This window comes from Cervus elaphus, chromosome 1 (assembly GCF_910594005.1).
Source record: "Cervus elaphus chromosome 1, mCerEla1.1, whole genome shotgun sequence".
Lineage (NCBI taxonomy): Eukaryota > Metazoa > Chordata > Mammalia > Artiodactyla > Cervidae > Cervus > Cervus elaphus.
The window spans coordinates 37,801,626-37,818,869 of record NC_057815.1 but is presented as its reverse complement, the minus strand read 5'-3'; the positions used below and the strand labels follow the sequence as shown (position 1 = coordinate 37,818,869).

General features: G+C 50.8%; 1 protein-coding gene across 1 annotated transcript in view; it reads right to left on the bottom strand.

Annotated features, from left to right (window-relative positions):
• Positions 1–679: 679 nt before the first annotated feature.
• ANKK1 (ankyrin repeat and kinase domain containing 1) overlaps positions 680–17,244 on the bottom strand; it is a 32,602-nt gene continuing 16,037 nt past the window's right edge. The window contains 10 exon segments of the mRNA XM_043914875.1: positions 680–878; positions 880–1,734; positions 1,736–1,863; positions 1,865–1,927; positions 1,929–1,999; positions 3,899–4,015; positions 5,071–5,120; positions 5,367–5,427; positions 5,430–5,517; positions 7,000–7,294. Coding sequence (XP_043770810.1) covers positions 680–878; positions 880–1,734; positions 1,736–1,863; positions 1,865–1,927; positions 1,929–1,999; positions 3,899–4,015; positions 5,071–5,120; positions 5,367–5,427; positions 5,430–5,517; positions 7,000–7,294 — 1,927 coding nt within the window.

The following is a 17,244-nucleotide window of genomic DNA, read 5'->3' as shown; positions in this document are numbered from 1 at the left end:
GTGCTTCCCTCTTCTCTGTGCCTCCCTTCTTCTTCAGAGTTCGTTCCAGGATGCAAGGGCTCCTGTGAGTTCAGGGGCAAGTGATTAAAGGTGGAAGGAATCTGGGAATAAAGAGGGAACTCTCTGTGGGGGCTTGAGCCCGGGTGCAGCGAGGAGCCGGAGAAGGCAATGGCACCCCACTCCAGTCCTCTTGCCTGGAAAATCCCATGGACAGAGGAGCCTGGTAGCCTGCAGTCCATGGGGTCGCTAAGAGTCGGACACAACTGAGCGACTTCACTTTCACTTTTCACTTTCATGCATTGGAGAAGAAAATGGCAGCCCACTCCAGTATTCTTGCCTGGAGAATCCCAGGGACGGGGGAGCCTGGTGGGCTGCCGTCTATGGGGTCGCACAGAGTCGGACATGACTGAAGCAACTTAGCAGCAGCGAGAAGCAGGCTGAGAGTCTGCTCGAGATACACATGGAGGAGGGGCTGAAAGGAGGTATCCAGCCAGGGGCCCCTTCCGCGGCTACAATCTCAGTGCCATCTCCCTGCCCCTCCATCACCCAGGGGACCAGGTTCCTGTCTGCTCTCCAGGTCACAGGGGCAAGTGGCAAGCACAGGGAAAGGGCCCTGCCGGGAGCCCAGGCTCACTTCCACCAGCCTGTGTTCCTTACAGGGAAGGAGACCCCAGGCGGTCTAAACTTCCGTCTGGGCTCCCGGCTCAGCTCCGCCCAGAATGGCCAGTGAGGGCTTCCTGCCCTCTGGGAAGGCGATGATGCCCTGCTTCTGGCTCCAGAGGGCCAGCTGCAGGGGTGTGCAGCTAACCCCTTCCTAGATGTCCAGCTGGGAGTCAGCCTTGACCAGCACTCTGAGGATGGCCATGTTGCCCTTGAGGGTGGCCAGGTGTCCAGCCCACCTTGTTGTGGGCATGGACGTCTGCACGGTGCTCCAGGAGGTGAATGATGCTCAGGAAGGCCCCCCTCTGGACCGCCAGGTGAAGGGGCGTCCAGCCCGACTGCTCAGCGGCATTGGGGTCAGCCCCACATTTCAGGAGGGTGGACACCACCACCTCTGCCCCGTGGCGGGCAGCCAGGTGCAGGGGGGCGGTCCAGTTCATGCCTCCAGGAGCCCCTACATCGGCCTGGCTCTCAGCCAGCAGGTGGATGATCTCCAGGTGGCCCTTGTAGGCTGCTAGATGCAGGGGTGTCCAGCCCTGTTGGGTCGGCAGCTCCAGGTTGGCCCCATACCTGAGCAGCATCTTGCAGATAAGGTGCTTGCCCCTGGCAGCAGCGGTGGGCAGTGGGCTGTAGCTGCTCTGGTCGAGGGCATCAGGGGCCACCCCACTTTTTAACAGATGTTGGATGGCCCTCCCTTTGCCTCCCTCCACTGCGAGGTGCAGTGGCGTTCTCAGGTTTCTCTGCCGACCATCCAACTCCGCCCCCTGGGCTGTCGGCAGCTTGACCAGGCTGACGTGGCCAAAGTAGGCGGCCACATGCAGAGGGGTCTTGCCCTCAGCCTCCCGCAGGTTGGGGTCAGCTTGATGGGAGACCAGAAGCCGGGCCACATTCTCAGAGTTGTTCTGTGCCACCAGGTGGAGTGGGGTCCACCCCTCGTGCTCCTGGGCATCCACGCGGGCCCCCTGGTCCAGGAGCAGATGGGCGGAGCGGTCGTCCCCATTCTGGGCTGCAAAGTGCAAGGGGGCCCAGCCGTCCTCATCCACCAGGTTGGCATCTGCGCGGTGCTCCAGGAGCCTGCTTATCTTGAGCAGTGAAGAGGAGGGGCGTGTAGCCGCAGGCTGTCTGGCAGTCCACGTCCACCTCCTGAGCCAGCAGCAGCCTCACCCGCTCCAGGTGGCCCCAGGCTACCCGGAAGTGGAGGGGGGGTGAGCTTGTTCTCATAGATGCACTCCTGCTCATCACTAGGGACCAGGCTCTCACTGTCCACCTGAGAGTCACAGAACCTGCTTCAAATAGTCTCCTGAGTCTGATGGGAGGAAGACAAGATTGAGAAAAGGACCTCTGACTTTGTCCAGGGGTCATCTCAGCCAGCCCTCTACCTCCTGGAAGTGAACAGAATTTCCTGGATGGGGTGAGTACAGGTCCTTTCCCTAGATCCCAGATCTCTACTCAGACTCCACCGCCCTAGACAGCAGCTGAGTCTGGCAGTTCTTCCTGTAAGGATGAGGCAGAAAGAGGCCCGTCCGGAAGTAAACCCTGACTCCACCCCTTAGCACCACTTGCTCTCTGCCTCCTTGAGCCTGGGGGTCCTGATCCCCAAGGAGGACACAAGCAATGCCCACCTCGTGCTACCATCAGGAAGACAAACCTTGTAGGTAAGAACTTCCAGAGAAGTGCCCGGCACAAAGTAAATAAATGCAAACTGAAGATAAATTTGTGGTGGAGCTCCGTGATGTGAACTCCTCTGGAGGTGCTCAGGGACCCATTTCCTCCTGCTCTACCCGTGGTATATTAAAATTAAAAGCAACAATTTCCAAAATGAAAAAAAAAAAACAACCCACAAACAAATGGAAATCACTGCTCAGACCAAACCCCAAGAGATTCTGAGTAAATAAATTATTCTAGGGTGGCTCAGGCATCGGATACTCTTTCATTCCCTCAAGAAATTCCATTATGCCACCAGGATTGAAAACTGATGTTCCCCTTTCCCCGGCCAGGGAGGGAGGAGTCCAGCCCCAAAAGAACACAGTCCTGAAGGGGAAGCAGAGCCAGGCCCCCCAGGGGCACGGGCATTTCTGGAACTCAGGGCCGGGTGCGCAGAAAGGGAACACAGACTCCAGGCCTGCAGAGGAGGGTAGGCCAGGGAGGATGGCAGAAAATTGGTTTGAGTTCCCTTTCTCCTCTGCTGTGCATTCTCAGGTTCCAGCTGAGACCTGTCTGGACTCACCGCTGTCTGTTCAGTTCAGTGGCTCAGTCGTGTCCGTCTCTTTGCGACCCCATGGACTGCAGCACACCAGGCCTCCCTGTCCATCACCAACTCCCGGAGTTTACTCAAACTCATGTCCATTGAGTCGGTGATGCCACCCAACCATCTCATCTCTGTCGTCCCTTTTCCTCCTGCCCTCAATCTTTTCTAGCATCAGGGTCCTTTCAAATGAGTCAGCTCCTCGCATCAGATGGCCAAAGTATTGGAATCTCAGCTTCAGCATCAGTCCTTCCAATGAACACCCAGGACTGATCTCCTCTAGGATGGACTGGTTGGATCTCCTTGCAGTCCAAGGGACTCTCAAGAGTCTGTTAGCTCCTGGCAGATCTCCTCACTGACCTGGGGAACCGGAAGACAGGGGGCGGATCAGATAAGCGCAGGGTGGTTCTGGCCCATGCCGGCCTCGCCTCCTCCCTTCGCCTCTCAGGACTTTCCTCCCACCCTGTGCCAGGAGACCCCTCCTCGCTCATGCCCACCACCAGCTGTGTCTAGGGGAAGGCCCTGAGCTGGGGATGCCCTGTCCAAGAAAGAGTGGCCCAGGGCCTCGGCTGCCCCCTGGGCCACAGGGAAGGCAGGGTGGTAGCCCTGTGGGTTCAGCCCGGAGTCCCGCACTAGCTCACGGCTGGTTCCCCGGTGAGGCGGGTAAGGACAGCGGAGCAGGGATGATGCTGACGGGCAGGGTGGGAAAGCGGGGGCAAGCCATGGGCACCCTCTGCAGGACAGGCCCTGTTTAACCCCACACACGTCAGGGAGGGCATGTCCTTCTCAGGGGTGGCCGCGGCCACCACCAGCTCTCAGAGCACCCTCGAGCAAATTAGGAAAAGGTATCCCTGAGTGGCTGTGCGGCTTGGCCAGCAGAGCATGCGCTGAGTCTGGTCCCCACCTGCCCCTTAGCCAGGCGGCCTCGTGGGGCGTGCACACTTGCACGTGCATCCTCAGTGCCCGCGAGATGAGGCCCCGCCGCGCATGTACGCACCTCCCCGGGCCAGCACACTGCGCAGGACACCTTCCCGGCCAAGGCCTCGCTCTCACGGTGGGCCACCGGACTCTGGAGCAGCGAAAGCAGCATGTCTGTCTCCACTATGATGTCTGCTCCAAGAAACATTAGTAGTGTAGTGTTAGATGCTCAGTTGTGTCTGACTCTTTGCAACCCCATGGACTGTAGCCCACCAGGCTCCTCTGTCCATGGGATTCTCCAGGCAAGAATACTGGAGTGGGTTGCCATTTTCTTCTTCAGAGGATCTTCCCAACCCAGGGATAGAACCTGGGTCTTCTGTGTTGCAGGCAGATTGTTTACTATCTGAGCTACAGGGAAATCCCCAAGAAACAGACACACAGCAAAAGAAGCCACAGGTTGGCCTGCAGTTCTTCCCCATTTTAAATGTTTTTCCCTCTGCCATGTCTCCTGTACCTCCTCCCAAAACCCAGCCCCGGGCTTAGGGGCACCCGCACATGAGCATCAGGAAGCAGGCAAGTTGGGACCCTGTCTTGGAGGAGTGTGTGTGTGTGTGTGTGTGTGCATGCACAAGCATTGCTTCAGTCATGTCTGGCTCTTTGAGGCTCTATGGACTGTAGCCCACAAGGATCCTCTGTCCTTGGGATTCTCCAGGCAAGAATATTGGAGTGGGTTGCCATGTCCTCCTCTAGGAGATCTTCCTGGCCCAGGGATCAACCCCACTTCTTGTATGTCTCCTGCATTGGCAGGAGGCTTAGATTTGAGCAGCCGGGTCTCTGGACCGCCTCCAGATCCTCCCAGGCCAAGACTGGCCATAGCCCCTCACTGTGAGCCTTTCCTGTCCAAAGGCAGCCGGACTGACTGGCAGGCCTAGTTATAGGCTTTGATTTTGAACTTTGCTAGATTATCCAAGTTCCCTGACAGTCTGTTTACCTGACACCATGGCAGGGCTCGGGGGTGGGAGAGACAGGAAAGAATATTTTGAAGCAGAATATCAGAGGCAGAAAGCATGGTCTGGGCTGAAGTTTGCCCTTTCTTTCACTGTCGTGTGAGCTCTAGAAAGCAGGGGGAGGAAAGTAGGAGGGTGAGGTCCCCAACATAAACCTGCACCTGCCCCGCCCCCACGAACCCCTCACCTCCCACAGTCCCTTCCAGGTCCCCATCTGACGACACGACTGTCACCTGCTACCTGAGTACAGCTTCTTCTGAGTGAGGATATCCCAGATCACGATCCCGAAGCTGCAGACAGGACAAGTGCGCCCTGAGTGACTTCCTCGGGTATCCAGCCAGAGGGGCCCCGTGGACCACAAAATCCCAGGCAAAGCCTCTTTGGCCAGAGTCCCGCCGCACCCCTCCTCCTCCCACATGGGCAGGGCGGGACCCGACGTCACCCCTGTCCTGCCCTCTGGGCCTTGGGGTCCAGGCAGCATGGTGACAGCAAGCTGCTTGCTGGGTATGTGGCCGGGAGCCCCGCCCCCAGCTCACCCGTACATGTCGTATTTGGGCCCTGGATCCTTGTTACTCTCCAGGAACATTTCAGGGGGATGTAGCTGAGGGTGCCCTGCAGAGCTGACCTCTTGACGCACTGCATCTGGGTCGACTGTTCCATCCTCTTGGACAGGTCAAAGTCTGAAACCTGGAAGGAAGCCCAGGGTGGGGGTGGGAGGGCAGTAGAGTCTTGCTTCCAGAAATCTGCCTGAGTTCCTCATCCCTCCCGCCTTCCTCATTTCCACTGTTGTGTAGTCACTGAGAGGACAGGCTCTCTCCCATAGCTACCGTGGACGACAGGATGACCTCGGACAAGTTACCTTCTTAGAGCCTCCATTTCCTCATCTATAAAATGGGAATAATACCAGAACTTAACTCGTAGTGCTATTATGAGCATTAAATGAGGAAATAAACAAAAAGCACTTAGATAGCGCCTGGTGCACAATGAGTACTTGGTAGGTATGGCCATTACCCGAAGGGTCTGTGGGTAAAGTTGCTGCCTTTGGTGAGCTTCTGTTCATCCCACTTCCATGGGCCCTGAAGCATTGACACCATGTATATTTATCCCATACTCTGCTTCCATCCGTTGATTCATTCATATACCAATTGCCAGTTCACTGAATTCCAACCAGGCTGGGTACTGAGAATCAGACAGCAGATAAGAAAGATGAAACCGGGACTTCCCTGGTGGTCTAGTGGTTGCGAATCCACCTTCCGATGCAGGGGACACGAACTTAATCTCTGGTTGGGGAACCAAGATCCCATATGCTGTGGGGAATCTAAGCTCACGAGGTGCAACTATTGAGCCTGTGTGCGCTAGAGTCCGTGGTCTGCAACGAGAAGCCCACATGCCACAGCTAAAGAAAGCCCTCACGGGCCACAACAAAGAGCCCACAAACCACAATGAAGATCCAACGTGGCCAAAAAAAAAAAAAAGCCAATTTCTTCTATGAAAGATGAACCCCCCACACCCATTACTCTTCTAAGTGGTTATTCAAATAAGGAGTAGAGTTATTAATGAAACAGTTTCATAAATGACTATATACTTACAATTGGGGTTAGCAATATGAAGAGACAGACACAGTGAGGATATATAACAGAGGCATGTGGGGGTGGATCAAGGAAAACTTCCCTGAGGAGGTGTTATTTAAGCTGAGAGCAGAAAGATGAGGAGAGCTTTGCTAGACAAGGAGGGACTAGGGGAATGCTGTTCTTGACAGTGTAAATAGAATATGCAAAGGTTCCAGGGCAGAATGAAAGTGTAACAAATCTTAGGAACTGAAAAAAAAAAAAACAAAAAAAAAAAACCACAAAAGGTCATCATGACCCTTCTTAAAAACATCTCACTTACACACATCATTACTTGAATCAAAGAATGGGATAGAGATGATTCTGTTCACATTGGAAATGGAAGACTGAGGTCCAAAGAGGGTTATTGCAGGCATCCTGATACCCAGTTTCATGCCCCAAATTTAACTATGCATCCATCTGTTTTGGGTGTGATCCCTGCCTTTAGTATTTGGCCATGAAGGGAGCTGCTTAGAACTCTTTGACAGGCCAACCAGACAGTAGATAATCCAGCTCATATGGAGGAGACTCTGGAGTGGCAGGGGACAGACAGGGTCCTCACCTTGACATGCGTGTAGCTGTCTAGGAGGATGTTGCCTGGCTTGAGGTCCAGATGGAGCAGCGGCGGTTTAATGCTGTGGAGGAAGTTCATGGCCAGGCTGGTCTCATGGATAGTGCAGATCTTGAGCTGCCAGCCGAAGCTGTGAGTGGAAAGCATCTTCTCCAGGGAGCCACTGGCCGTGAATGTCATCACAACACCTAGGGGCTGCCTGCAAACCCCACAGATGGACATGATGTGCTGAAACTTGATCTTCTCCATTTTGGCTGCTTCTTCAATGAGGCAATTCACATCAGAGCTATGGAGAAGGGGGCGTGAAAGATGGAAGCTGGCGACCCTTTAATTATGAGAGGAACTAGCAGGACACACAAACTAGACTTAATGCCAGGCTGCACAGACCCAGAGACCTCCTTGGGAGCTTGTGAGGTGGTGGAGGAGGAAAGAGAGATATGAAAGGATGCTCAGATGAGGGTCCAGCAACAAAACAGGAAGTGAAGGAGTCTGTGAATTTAGGAGTCAGCCCATTCTACAGAAGCAGCCACAAAAAGCCCGCTGTTTATTCTGGCTACCTGTATATGTCTATCTCCCACAGGAGACCACAAGCCCATGGAGGACCAAACAGGCCTCCTTGTTGTGTTTTAAAATATTTATCGAAGTACCAGCTTACACCAATCAGAACGACCATCATTAAAATGTCTACAAATAGCAAATGCTGGAGAGGAAGTGGAAAAAAGAGAACCCTCCTACACTGTTGGTGGGAATGTAAGTTGGTGCTGCCACCGTGGAAGGCAGTATGGAAGTTCCTCAAAAAAGCTAAAAACTGCTGAACAATCTGGCAATCCCACTCCTGGGCATATATTCAGACAAAACTATAACTCAGATATATGCACCCTATATTCATATCAGCACTATCCACAATAGGCAATATATGGAAACAAACTAAATATCCATCAACAGATGAGTGGATAAAGAAGATGTGGTATGTATACACAGTGGAAGACTACTCAGCCATAACAATGAGAGAATGCCATTTGCAGCAACATGGACGCAACTAGAGATTATCTTACTAACTGAAGTCAGAAAGAGAAAGATAAATACATATGATATCACTTATATGTGGAACCTAAAATACAATGCAAATGAACTTATCGATGAAACAGAACAGAATCATGGACATGGAGAATAGACCAGTGGTTTCCAAGGGGAAGGGGGTTCATAGAGGGATGGAGTGTAAGGCTGGGTTAGCAGATGTAAGCTTTTATCTATAGAATGGATAGAAAATAAGGTTCTACTGTGTAGCACAGACAACTATATTCAATATCCAATGATAAACCATAATGGCAAACAGTATTTAGAGAAAGCATATATATATACATATACATATATGTATATATATATGTAACTGAGTCACTTTGCTATATAGCAAAAATTAACACAACATTGTAAATTAACTATCCTTTAATAAAATATGGAAGAGTATCATTTATTGCCTTTTTGATTATGGAAGTAATAGATACATATGTGTATGTATACACACACACACACATACCTTGTAGAACATCAAGGGACTAGAGAATTAGGGAATTCCCTGGTGGTCCAGTGGTTAGCACTCAGCGCTTTCACTGTGGGACCTAGGTTCAATCCTTGATCGGGGAACTAAGATCCCACAAGCTGCACGGCATGCCCCCCTCCCCTCACCAATTAAATCATCAGTAACCCAACCTTCTGGAGAAGGCAACGGCACCCTGTACTCTTGCCTGGAAAATCCCATGGACAGAGGAGCCTGGTGGGCTGCAGTCCATGGGGTCGTGAAGAGTCAGACACTGACTAAGCGACTTCACTTTCACTTTTCACTTTCACGCATTGGAGAAGGAAATGGCAACCCACTCCAGTGTTCTTGCCTGGAGAATCCCAGGAACGGGGAAGCCTGCTGGGCTGCCGTCTGTGGGGTCGCACAGAGTCGCATGACTGAAGTGACTTAGCAGCCGCAGCAGCAACCCAACCTTCTAGAGTTGGCCTCTGTTAATAATTTACTATATTCTTTCACAATACATTTCAAGGAGCCTCTCTCCTCTTCTCCCTCCCTATCCCTCTTTCCTCCTACACTCTCCCTTGCCATCACATAGTGTGGGCTGTTTTTGACTTGCTTTTCCCTGTCAGGGTAGCGTGAGCATGTTCTGAATCATTATTCTCCCGAGGTGAGCTCTGTAATGGCTGTATGGGATTCCATTTTGGAGATGAACTATAATTATTCATCTTTGTACTCGTCACAGCACACAGCCACACATAGCACAAGGCATCTTTGCTGAATTGAAGTCAAGACTGAAGGGAAAGCCTTACAGAATAAGCATTTGCAAAACCTTTCACTCTTTTCACTGTCCATGCCCACAGAACAGCAAATATGCAGATTGTTATAGATTGTTTGGGGACAGTGGAGATGAAGATTAAGGAGAAATGACATTTAAAAAAATAAAGCAAAGTATTTGCAAAGCTGCGCTGGCATTGCAGTCAGAGGCTGGTGGAAATGTGTTCATAGGGCCTCCCTGGGAAGCCAGCCAGAGACACCTCACCTCCAGGAAAAGGCACCTGCCCCTGCCCAACCGCCCCCCGCCCCTTCCCATCCCCGCAACTGGACAGGTTGGCTGGTCCAGGTTTAGGTGTTCTTGTCTTCTCTACTATTTAAGAGATCTCCCTGCCCCTCCCCCAACCTCTGCAATTTATTTATTTTTTTTAATCTGTCTCCTCTTGTCCTTTTGAGATCATAAGAATTGAGAAGACATCCATCAGGAAGTGGAAAAAACACAGGATCTGGGGCCACATTGCCTTGCTTTCCAATCCCAATTTCATCTCTGTATGACCTTGAACAAGCAAACTCTCTGGGTCTCAGTCTGTTAACTGTAAAATGGAAACAACAGGGACACGCACAACTCTTCTTGGCACCTACTCTGCTTGAAAGTGTTTGCTACACCTACCGTCTCTCTCTCTTCCTCACCTCCCCCACCCTTTCATCTGGTTTCCGGTCCTAATATCTCACTGGTCAGTTATTTACTATAGCCTACAGGCAATTTTCTGTCCTTGGAGTGGAATTGGTCCCTCCTTCACAGGCTCCTGTTCTGTTACTTGATCACTAGACCCAGTCCCAGTGTCTCCAGGCAACCTCAGCATCTCTAACTGGGTATTCACATTTAAAGTGTCTAAAACTGAACTCCCGATTCTCTCTTCAAACCCAGTCCCCGCTCAGTCTTCCCCATCTCAGTGAATGGGTTCCACCCCTCTAGTCTTCAAAGATCTTGATTCTCCTGGACTCCTCTCTTCCTCTCCTTCCCACAACCTGCTCCTCAGCACATCCCGTCAGTGCTACCTTCAAAATACAGCGAGAATCTGGGGGAAGAGGGGAGGAATTAATTGGGAGTTTAGGATTAACAAATACAAAGTGCATCAGTTCAGTTCAGTCGCTCAGTCATGTCCGACTCTTTGCGACCCCATGAACCGCAGAACGCCAGGCCTCCCTGTCCATCACCAACTCCCGGAGTCCACCCAAACCCATGTCTATAGAGTCAGTGATGCCATCCAACTATCTCATCCTCTGTCGTCCCCTTCTCCTCCTGCCCTCAATCTTTCCCAGCATCAGGGTCTTTTCAGATGAGTCAGCTCTTCGCATCAGGTGGCCAAAGTATTGGAGTTTCAGCTTCACTATCAGTCCTTCCAATGAACACCCAGGACTAATCTCCTTTAGGATGGACTGGTTGGATCTCCTTGCAGTCCAAGGGACTCTCAAGAGTCTTCTCCAACACCACAGTTCAAATTCATCATTTCTTCGGCACTCAGCTTTCTTCATAGTCCAACTCTCATATCCACACATGACTACTGGAAAAACCATAGCCTTGACTAGATGGACCTTTGTTGACAAAGTAATGTCTCTGCTTTTTAATATGCTATCTAGGCTGGTCATAACTTTCCTTCCAAGGAGTAAGCGTCTTTTAATTCCATGCCTGCAATCACCATCTGCAGTGATTTTGGAGCCCAGAAAAATAAAGTCAGCCACTGTTTCCACTGTTTCCCCATCTATTTGCCATGAAGTGATGGGACCAGATGCCATGATCTTAGTTTTCTGAATGTTGAACTTTAAGCCAACTTTTTCACTCTCCTCTCACTTTCATCAAGAGGCTCTTTAGTTCTTCTTCACTTTCTACTATAAGGGCGGTGTCATCTGCATATCCATGTTTGCATGCTAGTTTGCTCATTCCTGTCCAACTCTTTGTGACCCCATGGACTGTAGCCCGCCAGGCTCCTCTGTCCATGGGATTCTCCAGGCAAGAATACTGGAGTGGGTTGCTATGCCCTCCTCCAGGGAATCTTCTTAACCCAGGGATCAAACCTGTGTCTCTTACATCTCCTGCATTGGCAGGCAAGTTCTTTACCACTAGTGCCGCCTGGGAAGCCCCATATACACACTACTACATTTAAAATAGTGGGCTTCCCAGGTGGAGATAGTGGTTAAGAACCCTCCTGCCAATACAAGAGACCTAAAAGATGCAGGTTTGATCCCTGGGTCAGGAAGATCCCCTTGGAGGAGCACATGGCTCCTGACACCAGTACTCTTGCCTGGAGAATCTTGCATGGACAGAGGAGCCTGCGGGCTACGGTCCATAAGGGCGCATAGAGTCAGACAGGACTGAAGCGACTTAGCACACACAACGCACACACACTTAAAATAGATAACCAAAATACCCAAACATAAAACAGAGGCAATATTATAACAAATTCTATAAAGATTTTTTAAATGGTCCACATCCAAAAAAATCTTAAAAAAAAAAAAAGATAACCAAGGAAGACCTATTGTATAGTTCAGGGAACTCTTCTCAATATTCACATCTGTAATAATTTAAATGGAAAAAGAATTTGAAAAAGAAAAGCTATATGTACATGCACAAGTGAGTCACTTTGCCGTACACATGAAACTACCACAACACTGTTAATCAAGTATGTGTGTGCTGTGTGTTTAGTCTCTCAGTCGTGTCTGACTCTTTGTGACCCTGTAGACTGTAGCCCATGGACTCCTCTGTCCATGGGATTCTCCAGGCAAGAATACTGGAGTGGGTTGCCATGCCCTCCTCCAGCAATGAAACCCTACCTTGCTTTAATTTTTCGTGAGTTCAGTATAAGCTGGACTGCTCAAATGGATTTGGTAGTTTGTTTTTTAAAGGTATCTGGGTACAAACCCTAGGATATCGACCCACGCAAAGAGCAGAAGAGTTCCTATGACATTTTCCTTATCAATTTGTTATAAGCGTTATAACAAATGTATAAGCAAAAACAAAATTATAAAGCATTGTTAGGTTTTCATGTAAGTCTCCTGCCACTCCTGCTTTGGCAGATGGAGTCTGTATCACTGAGTCACCATGGAAGCATATCTGGTGCATTCATCATTATATTCATTATATCTTAGGGTCCAGCACAGCACCTGGCACATAATAGATGAGCAATAAACATTCATCAAGAGGACAAATGAATGAAAAGATGGAAGGAGGATCCAGTGAAGTCATACTCATAAAACTCCCAGGGGAGCACTCCACAGGTGGCAGGCGCTAATTACTGTAAATAAATCTCTTAGTCCTTTGGGATTGGGAAGGGAATTGGGATGGGAGTTACTGTCAACGTCTCATTGATAAGAGTTGTCTTATCAATGCCATCTGTTTCCCTTTGCTCTTTGCTTCAAAGGCTGTAAATGATCTGGACAGATTCTAGAATGATCTGACTCTACTCCCAAGCCAGGATGTTGAAGGAGGAAGACGGGTGAGTCTGGGACTGTCTCACTTTGCCCTTATTTGTTAAGCAGGAAGGGGTCTGGGAACTAGGAAGGGACTTGGCTGTGTGGGATGGGAGGCTGTGTCTTGGGAGCTTGCGTAGTGACCATGGAGAATGTCCAGAAAAGATGCCACACTGTCCGCCGCACCCCCAAGGACCTCCAGTTGACATCCCAGGAGGCTTGGGAGGAGGACATGGTGACCATCTCAGACTTCACATCCCAAAGTGCCTCCTCCGTGGCTGCACTAGGGGCCAGGGCACGGCCAAGTCCTGGCCAATCTGGTAGGAATGGGACTGGAGATGCATTTCAGCGGGAAGGCAGAGATGGGTGGAAGCATTGCGGGAGAGGAAGCACCAGGGGACAGGAGGCCTGCCAGGGAGAGGCCACAGCATGTATCATGGGACTTGGGAGGAGCCAGAGACAAAAAACGACACAGACTGTAGCATGCCAGGCTTGGGCAGCTGGCAGTGCCACTGTGAGGGCCGGCAGATGAGTGGGCTGGGCAGGTTCTCAGGCCAGTAGGCCGACAGCCTCCACCTTCCAAGCCCCCTGCAGCCTGCACTGGCTGCTCTGGGGCCACACCAGAGGGGATAAGGCACTTCCCCCTAGGTCACCGAGCATCGCATGACTTTTGGCTCCAACCTCAGAGGGATGAGCCCCAGGGCTGGGGTTGATCACCGGGGAGGTGAACTCTTTGGTCCAATTCCTGGGGTGCCTTGTTGCTGGGGTGGGGGTGGGGGTCAGAGGTGAGGCTCAGGGAGCATGTGGAGCATACTGGGGTCCCGTCTCCTGGGAGGAGGGGCAACCTGGGAGCCGAGGACCGCAGAGCAGTGTGGGGCTGTGGAGGAACCAGGTCAAGGGCTCAGGGCAGAGACTTGGGGCAGGAAGGGGAGCAAATCCACCTGCAGAGGCCAACGTGGCTGCTGGAGGGAGGGGAAGCCATCCTGAGGGGGAGTCAGCCAAGGGCAGGGCCGGGGGTGGCCCAGGGAAGCACATCCAGGTGGACTCCCCTTCCTTTCTCCTAACTCCCTACTCCCATCCTCTTTCCCTGCATCCACTGTGGGAGGTCCCTTGGTCCTTCTGAGGATAAAGTGAGGAGACAGGATACCTGGTGCTGAGTCTGGAGTAGGGGTGGGGAGTGCCTCTAGGTCTTCGGTCCATGGACTTGCCCTCTCACCTGAGAGACCCTGAGAGCAGGGAAAATTATAAGTGCGTAAACAGGTGGCTCTCCCAGGGCCATTCCAGCGCAGGCAGTGCTAAAGGAGCAGTCACAGGGCAGTGAGGGGTAGGTCACTTCTCACCTGCAACCGGGCAGGTGAGCCAGCATCTGCAGGGAACCTCCCAGAGTGACCGTCCTCAAGTTTGAGGAGCCCACCTACCACAGGAGGACATGCCTTGCCTTTGAGTCCATCTTTGACTCCTATCAGACTCCTGGGGAACAGCATGGGCATGATAGGTGAGTAGGGATTCCAGGCTGGGGCTGGGGCACTTGCTCTTCCATAACAATTGACCTGCCCCTCCCACCCAGGATAAATTCTGGTGGGCAGAGTGGAGAACTGAAAGTTGGCCTGGAGACTGTGCCACTATTGAGCCTTAACTTTGTCCCAGGATCAGTAGCTCTTTTACCTACTGTGCATACTTTATAGATATGATCTTGTTTAAAGCCACAACAGCATTATGAGGTTTAATATCTCTGTTTTTGTGAGGGATGAGAAGACTAGGCTTAAAGACAGTAAGTAGCCAATGACCACATAGCTAGTAAGTGGGAGCTGAGATTCAATCCTGGGTCTGTTTGGTCCCTGTGGAAAGGGCTGGGCATAATGGAGCCTTTAAAGGATATGGCAGAAAAGGGGGAATGGGGCTATGCTCCCTGGAAGAGGGTGGAGGTGATGGAAACTGCTTCTAGAACAGGAGATGTCCCCTAATTACAATGTAGAGGGAGGCCCTGGCTTGCTTTGGCAGGAGTGAGACAACACGATGAAACTTACTGTCCCTGGAGCAGCCGTGCCTGCTCCTGACAAGTCTCAGACCCTCCCCCAGGGAAGCCCGATGATGACGGAGGACATGACTATCAGGAGACCAAGGAGATGTTTCTCACCTTCTGCTGGGTGAGTGAGCATGGAGGTTGGGAAAGTGGCCCACTGGGCCTAAGGAAGGATGACTCTCTGACCTTCAACATGATCTGTCTGGACCACTGGAGGAAATGCCAGGGTCAAATGGCCTGAATCAGTTAAGGAACTTCTCCTTGGATCAGTAACACTTGAAGTGGCTTTCCAGGGAGAGCAAGAAACCAGAAGCTGCCACTGGCCCTCTGCAGCAACCGTCATAGGAATGCTGGAGCTTCGTCCCTGCAGGAGAAGACATCCAGGGCTCAAGACAGACTGCCAGGGTCCTGAATTAAACTCATCTGCTGTTCTTTACAGCATGGGTGGAAGGACAGGAAGGACCCAGGATGTGTTACTGTTGACCTATCTGTTGAAACAGCCAAGCTGAGGGATCAGGCACCCCTACTTCTGAAGAATCTGGCAAAATAGATACGCATGTATACCTAGTCCCTGGGGGTTCAGTGGTATAGAATCTGCCCTCAATGTGGGAGATGCAGGTTTGACCCCTGGGTCGGGAAGATCCCCTAGAGAAGGGAATGGCAGCCCACTCCAGTATTCTTGCCTGGAGAATTCCATGGACGGAGAAGCCTGGCGGGCTACAGTCCATGGGGTTGCAAAGAGTCAGATGTGACTGTCACTTTCACTTTTTACAAAACAGATATGTTCTTGCAGTTGGGCTTCCTTTATCTCTGTAAAGTGAGTGAGGACAAAAGCCTAGTAGTCTTTGGAAAAACGCTGAGAGAAGTAAGGGGAGGGGCCCTTGTTGAATGCAAAGTCACAGTGGCACAGAGTTCCTGGACCTGTCATTAATAGGTGGGCTGATGCTTAGGGATTTGGGAAAACCCAAAGTCAGTGTAGAGATTGCTGATTTTTTTCCCCAGTGGTCTGAGTGCAGAAGCTCCTAGGTCCTGCCTGCCTGGGAGGTCCACAGCCAGTGGGTAGAGAGCAGAGACTGGAGAGAAAAGCTCCACCTTCACTGCCCTCGGCCCATGAAAGGAAATGGGTATGATGAATGGAAATGAAGGTACAATAGTCTGACCGTGGTCCAGTCCCACCAGGAAGAGCAAGAAGCACGTTCTAACCATAGGAATTTTGCTCCAAGATGCTTTCAGTTCTTCCTATTGACTCTATCAGTATATTTTATTTTAGAAGATCAGGGATGAAAATTTTCTGGACTCAGAATTATTAAATGAGTATGTGTGTGTGTGTGTGTGTGTGATTGTTCTGGGGGAGTGGGGGGCTGCCATCCCCAGACCAGTGAAGTGAGTTGGAGGTGCAGTTCTGCAATACTCTGGAAGATGCTGAAATCCAGTGTGAACCTTTCCCCAGACTGGAGTGACAAGCTCTTTGCATACAGGGAAGTTCCCCAGTCGGTCCCCATTCTGCACCCTGCAACGTGTCACAGAAGGACACCTGGACCAGTTCAGGCAGGCTCCAACCTTTGGTAGCCCGTGACCTGAGGTGAGGGCAGGGTTGGTCAAGATGAAGGAATGTGTTCAGGAAACTGGGATGTCTGCTCAGAAAAAAGATTCTCCCAGAAAGAAGGGGTGGAATGAGGGAGTGGAAACAGGGCTTAAATGTAAGAGCACATGAGTCAGAAAGCGTGTGCATAGAAGTCACTTCGGTCATGTCCAATTCTCTGCGACCTTATGGACTGTAGCCCACCAGGCTTCTCTGTCCGTGGGATCCTCCAGGAAAGAATACTGGAGTGTTCTGGAGTGGGTATACTGGAGTGTACTGAAAGTATACTGGAGTGGGTTGCCATGCCCTCATCTAGGGGATCTTCCCAATACAGGGATGGAACCCTCGTCTCCTATGTCTCCTGCAGGTGGTTCTTTACCACTAGCGCCACCTGGGACGCCCATGAGGTGGGAAGACCTGCATTCAAACCATAACTTTTTCCTACCTCCTATCAGCAGTTGGGCACTGGTCACATTACCAAATCTCTCTAGTTTCCTCCATCTGTGAAATGGGATGACAATATATACTCATTTTATATTATTATGTTTATATATATTATATAATTATATATATTTATTATACTCATTTCAGAAGGTTGCTATAAGGATTAATCTTTAAATATATGCCAAAATGAACACCCATAGGCAAAGAATGAACTAACCTAATCTCACATTATTCAAAAGTTAATTCAAAATGGATCACTGGAGATGGGCAGGCACCTGGGACTCTTCCCTGCAGTGTTTACACTTAGAGAAACATCTCCTAAAGCAACAAAATACAAAGAAAGGGACTAAAAATAGCTGCAAACATGCTGTAGTTGGTGCAAATTATGAACAAAAGATACAAAAAGCCCAAAAGCCCAAATACTCCTTC